Consider the following 19,971-nt stretch of genomic DNA (forward strand, 5'->3'; position numbering starts at 1 on the left):
TTGCTCACACTGTAAGGCATTAAAATACAAAAACGAAGCCAATGGATTGTGTTGCGCAAATGGTAAAGTGAAATTGATACAATTGGATCCACCACCAGAACCATTGTACTCATTGGTTTCAGGAATAGGAACAGATTCTATACACTTTTTGACACATATTCAACAATATAACAATTGCTTTCAAATGACTTCATTTGGGGCAACAAATGCAGTTCGGGAAAATTTTATGCCAACTTTCAAGGTATGTATTATAGCAGTTACTCATAATTATTTTAGCGAACAAAATTTTCTGTCACCAAAGTTAAGATGTGTTACTAATCTTCAATTTCTTAATCATTACGAAATATATCACTTAGTCATCATATTATATGGTGATTCAGTTTCAGTGACACTTTTATTATATTATATATTTGATAGATATTAGTTAAAACTAAATATATACTTTTTAAGATCAAATATTATTTAAGTTTGATCATTGACAATCCATTAATTTATACCACACCATAATATTTTTTTTATTTACAGATACAAGGGCAAATATATCACAGAGCAGGTTCACTGTTACCAGTGTCAGATAGCGACAACAAATTCCTGCAAATTTATTTTATGGGCAATTCACCACAAGAAATTGATCTGCGTTGTGCACATAACAATTTAGTAAAAAGGTCTATTGTAGAACAATTACAAACTTTATTTCATCAACACAATCAATTGATTATATTGTTTAAAACTGCCCTGGATCTGATGCCATCCGATAATCACAAAATTGTAATCAGAGCTGATAAAACACCTGCAGGTCAACATACAAGACGTTTTAATGCACCAACTATTGATGAAGTTGCTATCGTTGTAGTTGGAGAAAACTTGGAATCCCGTGATATTGTTTTACATCGTCGGAATTTTCAATTACAACCTATAAAGGAAACACACCGCTCATATGATGCACTGCAATATCCCATTATATTTTGGCAAGGTGAAGATGGCTACGATTTATCAATAAAAATGATAAATCCCATTACAGGTAACTAAAATATTAGTTTAGCTATGGCGATAATATCTCAGTCACTATATTATGTATTTTAATTTTATATTTGAATGTTATTAAAACAAAATCTGTTTACAGGTTCTGAAACCAACAAAAAAGTCAGTTCAATGAACTATTATTCATACCGCCTAATGATTCGGGAAAATGCAGATAATCACATATTGAAATGTCGGCGATTATATCACAAATATGTTGATGACATGTATGTTAAAATTGAAACGGAGAGATTAACATTCATCAGGTTGAATCAAACCAAACTCCGATCTGAAGAGTATATTCACCTTCGAGATGCGATTAATACTGATGGAAATGCACAGAATGTCGGTCGGATGACTATTCTTCCAGCAACATACATCGGAAGCCCTCGGCATATGCACGAATATGCTCAAGATGCCATGTCGTATGTTCGTCATTATGGTACAGCAGATTTGTTCATCACATTTACATGCAATCCGCAATGGATAGAAATTAAGCAGGAGTTATTACCTGGGAAATCATCCATTGATCGTCATGATATTACAGCCAGAGTCTTTAGACAAAAGTTGAAATCTTTAATGAATTTCATCGTAAAACATAATGTGTTTGGTGAGACACGCTGCTGGATGTATTCTGTGGAGTGGCAGAAACGAGGATTGCCACATGCACACATTTTGATTTGGTTGGTTGAAAAGATAAGGCCAAATGAAGTTGATGCAGTGATATCAGCTGAAATCCCTAATGTACAAGAAGATCCTGGATTGCATGAGGTAGTTATCAAAAACATGATACATGGTCCCTGTGGAACTCTTAATCAAAATTCACCGTGTATGATGGATGGTAAATGTTCAAAACGATATCCACGGACATTAATATCGGAAACAATTACTGGTAATGACGGTTATCCATTGTATCGTCGCAGATCGACAGAAGACAATGGAAAATCAACAATTGTCAAATTAAATTAACAAGATATTGAAATAGATAATCGTTGGATTGTTCCATATTCACCCATTTTATCAAAGACATTCAAAGCACACATCAACGTTGAATCTTGCCATTCAGTGAAATCGATTAAATACATTTGCAAATATGTAACCAAAGGGAGTGATATGGCTGTGATTGGAATTGGTGCAGAGAATTCTAATGATGAAGTTACCCAATACCAAATGGGCCGCTATGTCAGTAGTAATGAAGCAGTTTGGCGAATATTTTCTTTTCCTATTCATGAGAGACACCCTTCTGTTGTTCACTTAGCTGTGCATTTAGAAAATGGACAAAGAGTGTATTTTACAGCACAGAACGCAGTACAAAGAGCTGCTCAGCCACCATCTACTACATTAACCAGTTTTTTTGAGACATGCCAAAACGATGATTTCGCACAAACATTGCTATATTCTGAAATGCCAAAATATTATACCTGGAATCAATCCTCAAGGAGATTTATACGACGGAAACAAGGAAAACCAGTTCCAGGATATACAGATGTATATTCCACCGATGCGATTGGCCGGATTTATTCAGTACATCCAAGCAATGATGAATGTTTTTATTTACGACTGCTATTAGTCAATGTACGTGGCCCAACATCATTCCAACAGTTACGAACTGTTGATGGTGAATTGTGTGGATCCTACAGAGAAGCCTGTCAACGTTTGCAATTGCTTGAAAATGACGCTCATTGGGATCAAACTCTCAATGATGCTGTAATATCATCACACACTCATCAAATACGAACATTGTTTTCTATAATCATATCTACATGCTTCCCATCAAACCCAATTGATTTGTGGATGAAGTACAAATGTTATATGTGTGATGATATTTTGTATCAAATACGGAATAGAATGGGAAATCCAAATATACAAATCAGTGAAGAAATTTACAATGAAGCATTGATTTCAATTGAGGACATGTGCTTGATAATGTCAAACAAACTATTAATTCAATTAGGCCTGACCGCGCCCAATCGTCCAATGCATGACGCTTTTAACCAAGAGTTGCATCGAGAAAGACTGTATGATCTCAACGCTTTGAAAGAATAAATTCAAACAAATCTTCCACTGTTAAATGAACAACAGAAGTATGTATTTGAAACTCTTATGAAAGTAACAAATGATGAAACTGGAGGGATTTATTTCTTAGATGCACCTGGTGGTACAGGAAAAACTTTTTTTGTTTCATTAATATTAGCAACAATTCGCTCACAAAATAAAATTGCACTTGCACTCGCTTCGTCGGGAATCGCAGCAACTTTGCTTGAAGGTGGTCGAACAGCCCATTCAGCACTAAAATTGCCATTAAATATGCAAAGCAATGAAACTCCAACCTGCAACGTTTCGAAGAACTCTGCAATGGCAAAGGTTTTGCAGCAATGTAAATTGATTGTTTGGGATGAATGCACGATGGCACATAAAAAATCTTTGGAGGCTTTAGACAGAACCTTAAAAGATCTACGTAGCAATAATAACCGATTTGGTGGTGCAATGATTTTATTAGCAGGAGATTTTCGTCAAACATTGCCAGTGATTCCACGATCAACGCCAGCTGATGAACTCAATGCATGTCTAAAGTCCTCCAATTTGTGGAAACATGTTAAAGTACTTCATTTAAGCAAGAATATGCGTGTCGAGGTGCAAAATGACCAATCTGGAAACATATTCTCTAAACAACTCATTGACATTGGTAATGGCAAATTTCCTATAGACATGTTGACGGCTTGCTTTTGCTATGACTATAAACAAGTCCCAGGGGCAATCATTAAGTGTTTGTGGTATTAATCTAGAAAACCCATGTTTCTCACATGGTCAATTGTATGTTGCCTGTTCCCGTGTTGGAAAACCATCAGATTTGTTTATCTATGCGCCAGGTAATCAAACAAAAAACATCGTATACCACAAAGCAATATAATGATAATAATAATAATAATTATGATTCACATGATTAACAATAAAGCGATTACTTACTTTTCAATCCTTATATATGTTTTATTTAATTATTTTTTATTCACAACGCCCTATCACCAGGGTGATGGTTCTGTTCAGGAGAATTTTTTAAAATACGTAGGCACAAAAACTGCCACATTACAAATCTTTTTGACAGGACGAAGTCTGTCGGGTCAGCTAGTCTTATATATAAAAATGAATCGCAAAATGTGTTGGTAAGCGCATAACTCAACAACGCCTGGACTAATTTGGCCAAATCTTTTTTTTAAATGTTCGTTGAAGTTCAAGGATGGTTTTTACGGCGAGAAAAATTAGAATTATTGCTGGAAAAACCCTAAAAATAGCCCTTTTCTTTTTCCCATACAAATGATTTGTAACTAAAACGTAGTCAATTTGAGCTTTATTGCTATGGTATAAAGTTCATATTAAATTACAAGCACTCACTGTTGTCTAAGCAATGTAGGTGTGTCTAACGTCAAAGATCATATCTATCAAAACAATGTGCGTGTGTGCGTTGGAGCACAGAATACATAGTTGGAGGAGTTTAATGTCGCGTTCCGAAACTCGCGTTTCTTTTGTATTAGTTTCGGCACGCGAGATAAAATGCATCAGTTTCCACGTCATTACATCAGTCAAACAAAAATCGCGTTACCAATAGTGTTTTATTATTTTTAATATCCAAATTTTAAATAAATAAAACAATTCGTACGGCTTAAAAGGATTTGAGTTCAGGTCATATCAAATTAAAAAAAAAAAGCTGTCTGTTACCGATGACTTTTGACAGATGACAGATGAATTGTCAACTGATACACGAAACAAATTCGTATATAGTGTTTTGTGCAGAGTGTTTAGTTAGTTAGTGTTTGTTTAGTTCGTGATTAGTGAAAAAATAATTTATATTTGATATGCCTCCTATAAGACGAAGCAATTTAGGTAGAAAAACCAGAAATGCTATAAACCAAGCTAATTACCGATTTAATCGTACTGCACAAGAACGTGACGACGGAAATGAACGTGGAAGAATTCGGATATCACAAACGCGTGAAGCGCGAGCGCGACATTCAACTAATAATCGCGCAAGTTTGAATCGAGCTGCTTTCAGTTACGATGTGTCAATTGACTACAGTAACTACCAATGTGTTGTTATTGGTTCTATGAACTTGGTTTGCTCACACTGTAAGGCATTAAAATACAAAAACGAAGCCAATGGATTGTGTTGCGCAAATGGTAAAGTGAAATTGATACCATTGGATCCACCACCAGAACCATTGTACTCATTGGTTTCAGGAATAGGAACAGATTCTATACACTTTTTGACACATATCCAACAATATAACAATTGCTTTCAAATGACTTCATTTGGGGCAACAAATGCAGTTCGGGAAAATTTTATGCCAACTTTCAAGGTATGTATTATAGTAGTTACTCATAATTATTTTAGCGAACAAAATTTTCTGTCACCAAAGTTAAGATGTGTTACTAATCTTCAATTTCTTAATCATTACGAAATATATCACTTAGTCATCATATTATATGGTGATTCAGTTTCAGTGACACTTTTATTATATTTTATATTTGATAGATATTAGTTAAAACTAAATATATACTTTTTAAGATCAAATATTATTTAAGTTTGATCACTGACAATCCATTAATTTATACCACACCATAATATTTTTTTTATTTACAGATACAAGGGCAAATATATCACAGAGCAGGTTCACTGTTACCAGTGTCAGATAGCGACAACAAATTCCTGCAAATTTATTTTATGGGCAATTCACCACAAGAAATTGATCTGCGTTGTGCACATAACAATTTAGTAAAGAGGTCTATTGTAGAACAATTACAAACTTTATTTCATCAACACAATCAATTGATTATATTGTTTAAAACTGCCCTGGATCTGATGCCATCCGATAATCACAAAATTGTAATCAGAGCTGATAAAACACCTGCAGGTCAACATACAAAACGTTTTAATTCACCAACTATTGATGAAGTTGCTATCGTTGTAGTTGGAGAAAATTTGGAATCCCGTGATATTGTTTTACATCGTCGGAATGATCAATTACATCGTATAAAGGAAACACACCGCTCATATGATGCACTGCAATATCCCATTATATTTTGGCAAGGTGAAGATGGCTACGATTTATCAATAAAAATGATAAATCCCATTACAGGTAACTAAAATATTAGTTTAGGTATGGCGATAATATCTCAGTCACTATATTATGTATTTGAATGTTATTAAAACAAAATCTGTTTACAGGTTCTGAAACCAACAAAAAAGTCAGTTCGATGAACTATTGTTCATACCGCCTAATGATTCGGGAAAATAAAGATAATCACATATAGAAATGTCGGCAATTATATCACAAATATGTTGTTGACATGTATGTTAAAATTGAAACGGAGAGATTAACATTCATCAGGTTGAATCAAACCAAACTCCGATCTGAAGAGTATATTCACCTTCGAGATGCAATTAATACTGATGGAAATGCACAGAATGTCGGTCGGATGACTATTCTTCCAGCAACATACATCGGAAGCCCTCGGCAAATGCACGAATATGCTCAAGATGCCATGTCGTATGTTCGTCATTATGGTACAGCAGATTTGTTCATCACATTTACATGCAATCCGCTGGATAGAAATTAAGCAGGAGTTATTCCCTGGGCAATCACCAATTGATCGTCATGATATTACAGCCAGAGTCTTTAGACAAAAGTTGAAATCTTTAATGAATTTCATCGTAAAACATAATGTGTTTGGTGAGACACGCTGCTGGATGTATTCTGTGGAGTGGCAGAAACGAGGATTGCCACATGCACACATTTTGATTTGGTTGGTTGAAAAGATAAGGCCAAATGAAGTTGATGCAGTGATATCAGCTGAAATCCCTAATGTACAAGTAGATCCTGGATTGCATGAGGTAGTTATCAAAAACATGATACATGGTCCCTGTGGAACTCTTAATCAAAATTCACCGTGCATGATGGATGGTAAATGTTCAAAACGATATCCACGGACATTAATATCGGAAATAATTACTGGTAATGACGGTTATCCATTGTATCGTCGCAGATCGACAGCAGACAATGGAAAATCAACAATTGTCAAATTAAATCAACAAGATATTGAAACAGATAATCGTTGGATTGTTCCATATTCACCCATTTTATCAAAGACATTCAAAGCACACATCAACGTTGAATCTTGCCATTCAGTGAAATCGATTAAATACATTTGCAAATATGTAACCAAAGGGAGTGATATGGCTGTGATTGGAATTGGTGCAGAGAATTCTAATGATGAAGTTACCCAATACCAAATGGGCCGCTATGTCAGTAGTAATGAAGCACTTAGCTGTGCACTTAGAAAATGGACAAAGAGTGTATTTTACAGCACAGAACGCAGTACAAAGAGCTGCTCAGCCACCATCTACTACATTAACCAGTTTTTTTGAGACTAGCCAAAACGATGATTTCGCACAAACATTGCTATATTCTGAAATGCCAAAATATTATACCTGGAATCAATCCTCAAGGAGATTTATACGACGGAAACAAGGAAAACCAGTTCCAGGATATACAGATGTATATTCCACCGATGCGATTGGCCGGATTTATTCAGTACATCCAAGCAATGATGAATGTTTTTATTTACGACTGCTATTAGTCAATGTACGTGGCCCAACATCATTCCAACAGTTACGAACTGTTAATGGTGAATTGTGTGGATCCTACAGAGAAGCCTGTCAACGTTTGCAATTGCTTGAAAATTACGCTCATTGGGATCAAACTCTCAATGATGCTGTAATATCATCATCAAATACGCTCATCAAATACGAACATTGTTTTCTATAATCATATCTACATGCTTCCCATCAAACCCAATTGTTTTGTGGATGAAGTACAAAGTTTATAAGTGTGATGATATTTTGTATCAAATACGGAATAGAATGGGAAATCCAAATATACAAATCAGTGAAGAAATTTACAATGAAACATTGATTTCAATTGAGGACATGTGCTTGATAATGTTAAACAAACTATTAATTCAATTAGGCCTGACCGCGCTCAATCGTCCAATGCATTACGCTTTTAACCAAGAGTTGCATCGAGAAAGACTGTATGATCTCAACGCTTTGAAAGAATTCATTCAAACAAATCTTCCACTGTTAAATGAACAACAGAAGTATGTATTTGAAACTCTTATGAAAGTAACAAATGATGAAACTGGAGGGATTTACTTCTTAGATGCACCTGGTGGTACAGGAAAAACTTTTTTGATTTCATTAATATTAGCAACAATTCGCTCACAAAATAAAATTGCACTTGCACTCGCTTCGTCGGAAATCGCAGCAACTTTGCTTGACGGTGGTCGAACAGCCCATTCAGCACTAAAATTGCCATTAAATATGCAAAGCAATGAAACTCCAACCTGCAACGTTTCGAAGAACTCTGCAATGGCAAAGGTTTTGCAGCAATGTAAATTGATTGTTTGGGATGAATGCACGATGGCACATAAAAAATCTTTGGAGGCTTTAGACAGAACCTTAAAAGATCTACGTAGCAATAATAACCGATTTGGTGGTGCAATGATTTTATTAGCAGGAGATTTTCGTCAAACATTGCCAGTGATTCCACGATCAACGCCAGCTGATGAACTCAATGCATGTCTAAAGTCCTCCAATTTGTGGAAACATGTCAAAGTACTTCATTTAAGCAAGAATATGCGTGTCGACTTGCAAAATGACCAATCTGGAAACATATTCTCTAAACAACTCATTGACATTGGTAATGGCAAATTTCCTATAGACATGTTGACTGGCTGCATTAACTTTCCTCAAAGCTTTTGTCAGTTAACTCGATCAAAAGATGAACTTATTCAGAAGGTGTTTCCAGATGTTTCTCAAAATTACAGAAACCATGATTGGTTGAGCGAACGAGCTATACTGGCTGCAAAAAACATAGATGTAAATGAATTAAATTTCAAAATTCAAGAACAAATTACAGGCGAATTGAGGATATATAAATCAGTTGATTCGGCTACTAATCAAGATGATGTAGTCAACTATCCACCGGAATTTTTAAACTCGCTGGATTTGCCAGGATTGCCAACTCACAATCTTCAATTAAAGGTTGGATCGGTGGTTATAATGTTGCGAAATATCAACCAACCGCGTCTTTGCAACGGTACACGGTTAGCGATAAAAAAATTACTAAACAATGTGATAGAAGCAACTATACTCAAAGGCAAGTATAAAGGAGAAGATGTTCTCATACCGCGCATCCCAATGATTCCGACTGATGTGCCATTTGAGTTTAAACGACTACAGTTTCCAGTGCGGCTTGCTTTTGCTATGACTATAAACAAGTCCCAGGGGCAATCATTAAGTGTTTGTGGTATTAATCTAGAAAACCCATGTTTCTCACATGGTCAATTGTATGTTGCCTGTTCCCGTGTTGGAAAACCATCAGATTTGTTTATCTATGCGCCAGGTAATCAAACAAAAAACATCGTATACCACAAAGCACTACAATGATAATAATAATAATAATTATGATTCACATGATTAACAATAAAGCGATTACTTACTTTTCAATCCTTATATATGTTTTATTTAATTATTTTTTATTCACAACGCCCTATCACCAGGGTGATGGTTCTGTTCAGGAGAATTTTTTAAAATACGTAAGCACAAAAACTGCCACATTACAAATCTTTTTGACAGGACGAAGTCTGTCGGGTCAGCTAGTTGTGAAATAAATGGATAAAAAGGAATTTCGCGTGTTCATAGAATATTGCTTTTTGAAGGGAAAAATACAATTGAAGAAAAAACTTGGCTTTATGCTGAGTTTCCGGACACTACCCCAGAAAAATCAACCATCAAGTTGAGTAATCAAGTATGCTAAGTCTAGACGTAGTGAAATGAGCACCGAAGACGGTGAACGCAGTGGACGCCCAAAAGAGTTTGTGACCGACGAAAACATTTAAAAAATCCACAAAATGATTTTGAATGACCATAAATTGAAATTGAGTGAATTCACTCTAAAGATATGAATTGAACGTGTACATCATATTATTTACGAATATTTGAGTATGAGAAAGCTCTGTGCAAAGTGGGTGCCACGCAAGCTCATTTTTGAATAAAAACTAGAACGACTTGATAATTTAGAGCAGTGTTTGAAGATCATCAAGCGTAACAAACCTGAGTTTTTGCGCCGATATGTGACAATCGATGAAACATGGTTCCACCATTTTACTCCAAAGTCCAATCGACAGTCATCCTAGTGGACTGCACACGATGAACCCGCTGCAAAGCGTGGGAAAACGCAACAGTCGGTAGGCAAGTTTATGGCGTCTTTATTTTGAATGAAAAAAAACTAGTTTTTCCAAAAAAATGTGTTTTATTATGGTAGGCCGGGGACTTTTCAATTGACCTGTTATATGTATGTATTGCCCAAATTAAAATGAAAGTAAATAAAAATATTCTGAATACTGTCATGCTAATAAAAGTATATGAAAATAAAGTAGATGCAGTTTTCACCGATGAGAATTTCCACTAATAGTTGTTCACTATAATGATAAAGCTGGTATACAGAAAAACATTATTTCACATGGCTTGTTTTACATCCGCATATAATTTACGCAATTATTAAAGTAATTGCGTCTATTAATCTATTACGTATAGCACTCTATATTTCCTCAATTTCTCCTACGAGAGACTACAGTAAAACGCAAATAATTAAATATAAATGCATATTAAACATTTATTACATTTCATGAACTAGTCGAAATAATGGATTATCTGTTATGCTGTTACACTTTGACAATTTCAGATGTTGATTTTTGTGTTATATTAGAGGTTAAGCATTTAGTTAGCAACCATTTAGTCAGAATTTTAAGATGTCAATATTTAGTTAAGAAAAATACACAATTAATATGTTCTAGGTAAATTTTTCTCCTTATATATTCCCCTAGCAAGAACGAGTAAGCTAATTAAACGAAATTAATGCATTAAGATATCAACGTATTTTATTATGCGTGTACTCGTTATAAAAAACAACAAATATAACGCTTTAATTTGACTGCATTAATAGGATGAAATAGTAACGAAGGCCAATTAATAAGCAACTCCGTGTACCGCTAGGAAACCCATTCTTGACGATTTGTCTTGTCTAGTTGTACTTCTGCAATATTGCAAGTGTAAAGCCTCTTAAAGTATTTATTTTGCAGAAGTTACTAGCCCGACATCGCTTCTTATTTAGTTTCAGCTTACAATAAGATATAAAGCCGGCAAAGGCTTTCTGGAATTTGCGATATTTCTCTTTCTGTGTTAGATAATGACCTCATGTAATAAGATGTGTTAGATCATTTTTACCATGTTAACTCAAAATTTTTTAGATAATTTGTCGATGTACATATTTCTATTAGGGATTACATTAAATTAATAGCGTTTTCTTTTAATTAAAAATTAATTTAGTTATAATAATTATTAACATTAGTGTCTCTAATAATTTAATTTCATTTTATATTATATCCTTCTAGTCCCACAATATAGCCAGATTGGTTTGCCAATTGTTTTTGATAGTATCCGGGGGTTAACCTTAACTTTCTATGCTTGTATATACAACAAAATATATAGAAATTCATGCTACATAATAGCTGTTATTGAAATTGTTTATTATTGGAAAGAATAATGAATACTTAACAATATCAATTAATTATTACACATTAATTAAATAAATTTCAGATACTTTGAAAGCTGAACGAACAATACAAATATTGGGGCAATAGAAAAGCCAATATTAAACTTTATTATAAACTATTTATTAAACTAAAGTGCTTAAAAAAATATATGGCGTTCAACATAACGTCATAGTAATGCAACTACTGTAGTACAGAACAGAAAGTGACATCTGTTGTTTATCCGAGACCAAAATGGTTGCAGTCGATCGTCAACGATGGTGAAGTTTAGTGAAAAATATTGGCAAGCTATATGGCACCAACAGCAGAGTATTAATTTTGTATATTTTTATCACATCTTACCTTAAATATGCTTAGTACAAACTTGTAATTAATTAATTAATTTAAATTAATTTGTTACTACCGTTGTAACTGCACAAGCAAGGCGAGTGAGGGATTAGGGGGAGTGTGAGAGTGAGGGAGTACATCAGTATGTATTTCCCAAATTAAAATAAAACTGATCTACTTGAGTTAAAAAAGTTTAAAAAAGCAAGGAGTTTACTACTAAAGTTAAAAATACACTTATACATTAAACAAGTTAGTGTGGTTTGGTTCGCTTCAATCTTCTGATGACACCAAGCAAGTGTTGTCCAGTAGCTCTATTGCTTCCACGTTGCTGTAATTTAGCAAAGTTATTCCAGGTTTTTACGCAAAATCTTGGATCACTTCGTGCATTCGTTTGATTTCGCTGTCATCGTTGAGCTGTTCGTTAGTTACGTAGCGATAAGCATTGGTAATTAATCGTAGAACTTTTATATGGTACGTTTGATTACTAGTTGGTTTGATGTCTCATATTTGCAAACCAATTTCTTTGAATTTAGTCCAAATTGAGTGTATCTTCCGACTAACCCGTAAATTTTCTTGACTTTAACTCTAATCTGCTCTGTTTTTTGTCTAACATGATGTTTCCAGTACAATCGAGATATATTCCGAGGTATTTGGCTGATTCTGCTTGAGGATCCGGGCATCCGTCAATTTGTATAATTAGTTTTTTATCTTCGCCGCAACACAAAATTAACATGAACAGAGATACATATTTTGCCATGATAACTGTGTCGTCAGCAAATGTTCCAAGTATACCTATATACGTGTTCCAAGTATATAGGAGTGGTCCTAATACACTACCCTCTAGAACTCCAGACCAAATAGGTTTAAGTGTTGAGAATGTCCCTTCATAAGAGACTCTAAATTTTCTTTCGAAAATATAAGATTCCAACAGTCGACAGTAATTACGCGATAGCAGTTTGCTTATTTTATATATTAATCGAAAAGGCCATAAGCGGTCAAAAGCTTGTGAGACGTCTAGGAATATTTCAGGGCAGTATTTCTTTTCTTCGAATGCATTTTCAACAACCGCTGTTACTCTGTGCACTTGATCGATTGTCGAGTGGTGATTTTGAAATCCAAACTGAAAATCTGGTATTTCTCTAAATGTTTTATACGTGTTAACAGAAGTTTCTCAAATAATTGTAATATCGCAGGTAAAATACAACTTTCGTTTTCTTAGGTTTTTTAAGCATAATTATTCAAGTTACATAGTTTGTTACACTTCAACTCCTGCATATATTCAATACTTCATTTATGTATTCATGTAGTCCTTATATTTTATCTATAATTCTTACATAGAATCTATATTGCAAAACCAATAAATCAATTGAAAGGCTGATTAAAGTTATAATTTCTTTACCTAATTTTTTAAATAATATAGCTTTGCTCTTTATTTATCACACATTTCGATCTCGCCCTTGCAGATAGCTCATCTTTAATTTGTCTTCTATAGGTTTCGTTTATCTACTGCTTTCTACTGCGTCTGATGTCCCATTGGGGAACTAACAACTCACCAACAAATGAGGAATTAAAATTTTGTGAAAGTATTTTGTCACTGTTAATATTCTTTTCAACATTAATTTTAACTCTCGATTTTCACCAGACATCAAATTAAATCAAGAGCTGATTTCGAAAATCTAAATATCTTGTAAGCAAAGAGAACAGACAATTCTGGTTATTATCGAATTTTGTTAATCTATGTTGGGATGAAATTTTGACATATGTCGATTAATATATAGATATAATACATAGAAATAACTAGTGGTATAGTGATATACAATTTTCTGTTGATTATTATCCTGATTGCAATGCTAGTCAATAAGATTTGTTAACTAATTGCTTTTTCCAACATAGTTTGTTATCATCAAATCTAGTGACACCTATACTGCCTGTATTCTTACACCTACTTGCTATTAAGTTCCATAATAATACGCTTAAATAAATACAAATACCAAGGAAAGTTCATTAGCCAACACACAACGTAAAGAACAAATATATATTCTCGTATATTATTCCGGACAGAAGTGTAGGGGCGAAGATAAAAAGACGAATAACAAATAATACGTTGTTGTTGCTAAGTTTACGAAGAAATGGGCTGTTACGCCAGATGGTTCCAAGATATATGGGGATACGCATGGTGGTATCGCAAATTCCAACAAGGCCGTATCGGTTTTTAACATATATTTAGTTTTCCTACAGTATACAATAACAAGCGAAAATAAATCAAAATTGGAAGCAAGCCTCTTGAAGGTAACACTGAATAAAGGTGTCTTTACAAGTGCACGTCACTCTTTGTTTTATATTAATGTACAAGGTGGTATTATAACAACCATAGTATTAAATTTTTAAAAAATTGGAACAACTGTTAAAATTATTTTATTTTCATGCTCAAAGAACTTATTTTAGCGGGCTTGGTTAGCAGAGTGGTGAAGGCGAAGGGACGATCCTCCAACTGTTGTGATAGTCACGAGTTCGAATCCCGCTGGGGGACGGTTGTAAATTCATGTGTGTGGTTGTTTAACATTTGTGACTGTCCTTAGTCAAGAGTGCAACAAGAAGGAGTAAGCTGATATTAACATAATCTATTATGCGCGTTCTCGTGCTGCTTTTATTTGACTGAATTAATTGAATAAAATACTAACATAGGCCAATTAATGAGCGATTCGGTGTACCGCTAGGAAACCCATTCATGACGATTTGTCTTGTTGTCTGGCTGTACAGGTGTACTCCTGCAACATTGCAAGTATGAAGCCTTTTAAAATAACAGGACAATTGAAAAGTCCGGCTTACCATAGTAAAACACATTTTTTGACAAAATTAGTTTTCTTTATTCAACATAATTCCCTTGAAGGGTGATACACTGATTATTCGATACCATTTATGTAGTACAATTTGCCCTTTGCTTCAAAATAGAAATGAGTTTCGGCGATCACCTCTTCATTCGACGAAAATGTCTTCCCAGCGTGCATTGTTTTGAGATCTGAGAACAAGAAATAGTCGCTGGGGGCCAGATCTGGAGAATACGGTGGATGAGGAAGCAATTCTTGAAACTACTTGGAAAAATATTAACTTGACATAGTAGATTGTCTAGACAATAGAGTTAATATATCTATTATTGATATCAGTGTATGTTATCTTACGCAGAAAATTTCTAACAGCCTTCGCTTCGCCTACTTTGTATCTAATTGGAAGCTGAAACTAAATTAGAAACTATGTCGGCTAATAACTTCTGCAAAATAAATAGATGGCGATACTAGAGTTAAATCCATACGTTTTTTAGTTAGCCCTAATCCTCCAAAGATGCGTGTATAAATTTTAAAGCTGTCGGATCATTAGTTTGTGAATTATAGCATTTTGAGTGAAGCGACTTTTGTTATCGTGAAAAAAAAATGGATAAAAAGGAATTTCGCGTGTTGATAAAATATTGCTTTTTGAAGGGAAAAAATACAGCTGAAGCAAAAACTTGGCTTGATGCCGAGTTTCTGGACGCTGCCCCAGGAAATTCAACCATCACAAAAATCCACAAACTGATTTTGAATGACCGTAAATTGAAATTGAATGAAATAGCAAACACTCTAAAGATATCAACTGAAAGTGCACATCATATTATTCAGAATATTTGGTATGAGAAAGCTCTGTGCAAAACGGGTACCGCACGAGCTCACTTTTGACCAAAAACAACGACGGATTGATGATTCGGAGTAGTGTTTGAAGATGATCAAGCGTAATAAGCCCGAGTTTTTGCATCGATATGTGAAAATGGATGAAACATGGCTCCATCATTTCACTCCGAAGTCCAATCGATAGTCATCCGAGTGGACTGCACACGATGAACCCGCTCCAAAGCCAGCGAAAACGCAACAGTCGGCTGGCACGTTTATGGCGTCTTTATATTGGGATGCGCATGGAATAATTTTCATTAGCTACCTTGAAAAAGGAAGGACTATCAATAGCGTCTATTACATAGCGTTATTGAGCCGTTTGAAGGACGAACTAGTCGAAAAACGGCCGCATTTGAAGAAAAAGTGCTGCTTCACCAATATAATGCACCGTGTCACCAGTGAAAACGATGGCAAAAATCCATGAATTGGGATTCGACATCTTGACATCGGAACAGAGGCCTATTTTGAAGCAAAGGACAAATCGTACTACAAAAATGGTATCGAAAAGTTGGAGGGTCGCTATAATCAGTGTATCACCATTGAAGGGAATTATGTTGATTTAAAAAAAACCAATTATGCCAAAAAATTTGTTTTACTATACTGGCTTTTATGCTTACTGGCCGGAGACTTTTCAATTGGCCTGTTAGTCCGTCCGATAAAACAGCCAGCGTATGTCATATATGACGTCGAATGTACTGCCAAATGCAGTTTGAAAATGCAAAATTCGTTTTAAACTCGGAACGAATATTTCCATCTCATTTTTCACTTGTTAAAAACAGAATGCTATCTGATTCATCAGAACATGTAACCGTATCAGTCCATAATAATCGATTTGTATTGGAACTGGTCGATCCTCTTGTTAAATCTACAAAATTTTTCAAAACAATTGTGCTAAATAGAGGTTACAAACCGGCAAACGTAAGCTAAGTAAGCTAAAGTAAGTTAATGCGACAACAACGTGCTGACGTCATACATTTTGATGACATGCATTGGATATTTTATTGGATAGAGTATATTTGTTAATACATACGAAGGTAAGGTGAAAAGTTTTCCGCCTGATAAAAATGGCGTCCCAATCACTGAGACATTGTTTCTTCCACGTCAATCATTAAAAAGTGGGAGGCTGAATGTAAATGTGATTGCACGTCCCTTAAAGATGCGTAGATGGACAGAGAAAACCAGCGAAAGTTGCGCTATATAGTGGTAGCCACTAATATGATAGCTAAAATTGTCAGAAGAACTGCAAAACTTAAATAACTAGGAATGTGAAACCTCTGTTAAAGTTGTGTGCTGTATTAGCTGAATGGCGTGGTGATGTTGTCACCATGGATGAGACATGGGCAGCAACTCAATGTCAAAAAAAGTTAAGTTGATCGTACTTTAGGGATTCAAAAGGGATCCTGCTAATTGAGCAATAAAATAACATTTACATGCGAATATTGATCAAACTTCCTTACCAATTATATGCTAGAATTTGCGAGAGGATACCTTGAAGAAGAAAACGGTCATCTTTCACCAAGACAACCTACTTACACAAAGATGCGTTGGAGATACAAAATCCTCAGCATTTGGGGTACAATATGCTCGAGCATCCACCATACTCTCCAGATTTGCCACCCTCATTTTATTTCTTCCCAAACTTCCCAGATTGGACTGATGTTGGAGAAACGTTAAATTAAGAGTATTTAATTCACGGAAATTATGTAGAACTTAAAAATATTTCATTATTTCATTTCATCAGTTATCCCAAAACTGTTCACTAGTAATAATACTGAAAAACTAAAAAAAAACACTACTATTTTATCTATGATTTGTAGTACTTTCACAGAAACTAATGATTTAGTTAGTTTTCTTTTACTTCACATGTCGTCACAGTCATAAAACACGAGAAAAGTAAAATTTTTGACAGCAACTTTAAAATATATTTTCAGGCAAATTGAGAGATTATTAAGTTAAAATTGCTAGGAAACATTATTAAAGTACCATAGCATATTAGAAACCAAAAACAAATATAACGAAAACAGTAAATATTTGTTGTTTGTATTTATTTGTACTTTCGTGTTGTAAAAACATATTCATGGGAAAGAAACATTTGACCCTACCTTCCCACAAATGGGCCGTGCCATTATGAAACCTTTCAAGCTTTTAAGGTAACAGGTATTCGAAAAATTTGCCTGAGGTCAAAATACATCGCCGTCGTGAAGTTCGAATTCGACCGCAGACAAAACAAAAGAAAATGCTGGAGTCGGTTCGAAAAAACGACCCTCGTTTACGGAGATAAGTCGCGAGTGTAATATTATGTCTGGGAAAAAGTTCGTAGCGTCTTTTAAACTGGTTGCCTTTGTGTGAAAATCGATTTATTTAGATTCGTATTTATTATTTTTATTGACAATTTTAAGCTTTGTTCTTATTAAAAGTGTTATGTCATTTTTGCTGTAGAGTCTATTTGTAAAACGCTCACAAGTTTTTCGTTAAAAAGCTGCATCAACTCTTTTGCAACAACTTAATTTCATTGAGCGATTTCTCGAGATATTGCTAAAATAATAATCAGAAGATGCTTCGTCTGGACCATACGATGGATTTATCCAAAATTTCCCTACCAAAACTCTGCCAATTTTTTTTTATTAAATATGTTTTCTTGTGATAGTCGCGAATCTTGTTAAGGTATGGTTATGAATTAATGTTTGTGATTCATAACTATAATTATCCATATGGCAAAAATACAAAATCCTGCACGGAAATCATCCCAATCATGCCAGTAACCAGGCTGAGTAAGACCGGATGTTTTCTGGAATAATATCTAAGTTGGTTAACTCGCCAATCGATAGGGTTAATGCCGAGGATCATGGGTCGGAGACCACGTCAAGCGGTAGATCCAGTCCAGAAAAACCCTACTTGATAAGAATACTCTAAAATAAATAACTATCAATAGTTCTTCATATAGTTATTCAATATAATTTCAGAATAATTTGTGTAATATAAATAACAAATATGTTTAAATCATATTTACTTAAGTCGACTTAAATTTGGGTTTTGTGATGGCTAAAACATTGTTTTCTATGGAAAAAGTTAGTTTTCGTTTTAATTAGTTAATTAGTATTTTGTTACTTTGGCTCGAAATTTCCTTTAGTTTGGATGCTACTTTTAGCCAGAAATAATATACTTTAATACTGTTTAGGATATCAAAGAACTTGTTTCACTCTATAAGTCACATTATTTCATTTGATTTACACAATTTAAACTTACCTCAGACGATAACGCATACATACTCATTTCATTCTATGATATGAGAGATATATTTGTTAGTTGTTTATATCAAAAGCTGAAAAAAATTAAAAAAAAAAAATTTTTTTATTGTTTATTAATATTTTATCACTAGTCGTAAGAGACTAACTTATAATTTGTTTCTGTATCTTAACACCAGGTAATTATCTACCTATTGAACTTTAAAAGATTTACTTCAAAAGATAAAAGAAGCAGCTAGATTACTTATACCCCCAAAGTTAGAGCTTATCGGTAGTTTTTATGGTGATTTTAAAATTCAATCAAAGTCAGTGCTCAAAACATTTTTATTATTGGGCAATGTAATAAATATTTGCTCAAATTATATAACATGACGGACATTTTATGCAATGAAATTTTGATAAAACAATATCAATTACCTGAAAAAAAATTTAAAAAAAAGATATTTTTTATTGTTTATTAATATTTTATCACTAGTCGTAAGAGACTAACTTACAATTTGTTTCTGTATCTTAACACCAGGTAATTATCTACCTATTGAACTTTACTTAATTACTAATAAAATAAAAGTTTACTTGGTTTGATTCTCTTGAATTAGTGTCCTAGTTTAGTATTGTCCAAATGTTGCAGCTCTTCGGAGTTTACATGGAAGTGGAGTCTTTCCTCATGTTATGTTCTTGAGAATTTCCTTCAGAACAGATAATTTAGATTTTCTTCCAAATAACCAATATTTTTTTTTGTATTTTAGTTCGAGTCCTTTTCTCCCATGTCTGGAGTCCACTTATTTATATTATCACTTGCGTGTTGCAGTTCCTTGATATTGTCTTCAAAAACAAGTGTCACAGTACCATCGGCATATGTAGTGATATTAACATTTTATATTTGTGTTTGTATTTGTTTTATATAAATTAAATTTTATTTTCAACTTGCTAATATATTTTTTTTATTATTTTTTATTTATTTCATTTATTTTGTTTGAATGTCTTGCTAACCTGTCAAGGATTTAAAACTC

General features: G+C 34.0%; 2 protein-coding genes across 5 annotated transcripts in view; one reads left to right on the forward strand and one right to left on the reverse strand.

Moving 5' to 3' along the window:
• sprt (PDZ domain-containing protein sprite) overlaps positions 1–19,971 on the reverse strand; it is a 178,643-nt gene that overhangs the window by 103,802 nt on the left and 54,870 nt on the right. The window lies entirely within an intron of this gene.
• LOC143199662 (uncharacterized) lies at positions 532–2,309 on the forward strand. The gene is made up of 2 exons (XM_076409625.1): positions 532–1,021; positions 1,124–2,309. The coding sequence occupies exons 1-2, from the start codon at positions 607–609 to the stop codon at positions 1,987–1,989; spliced, it is 1,281 nt and encodes a 426-aa protein (XP_076265740.1). The 5' UTR covers positions 532–606; the 3' UTR covers positions 1,990–2,309.

The sequence above is a fragment of the Rhynchophorus ferrugineus genome, unplaced genomic scaffold (assembly GCF_030347505.1).
Source record: "Rhynchophorus ferrugineus isolate W39M unplaced genomic scaffold, kcgeb_rfMv2 rfM7, whole genome shotgun sequence".
NCBI lineage: Eukaryota > Metazoa > Arthropoda > Insecta > Coleoptera > Curculionidae > Rhynchophorus > Rhynchophorus ferrugineus.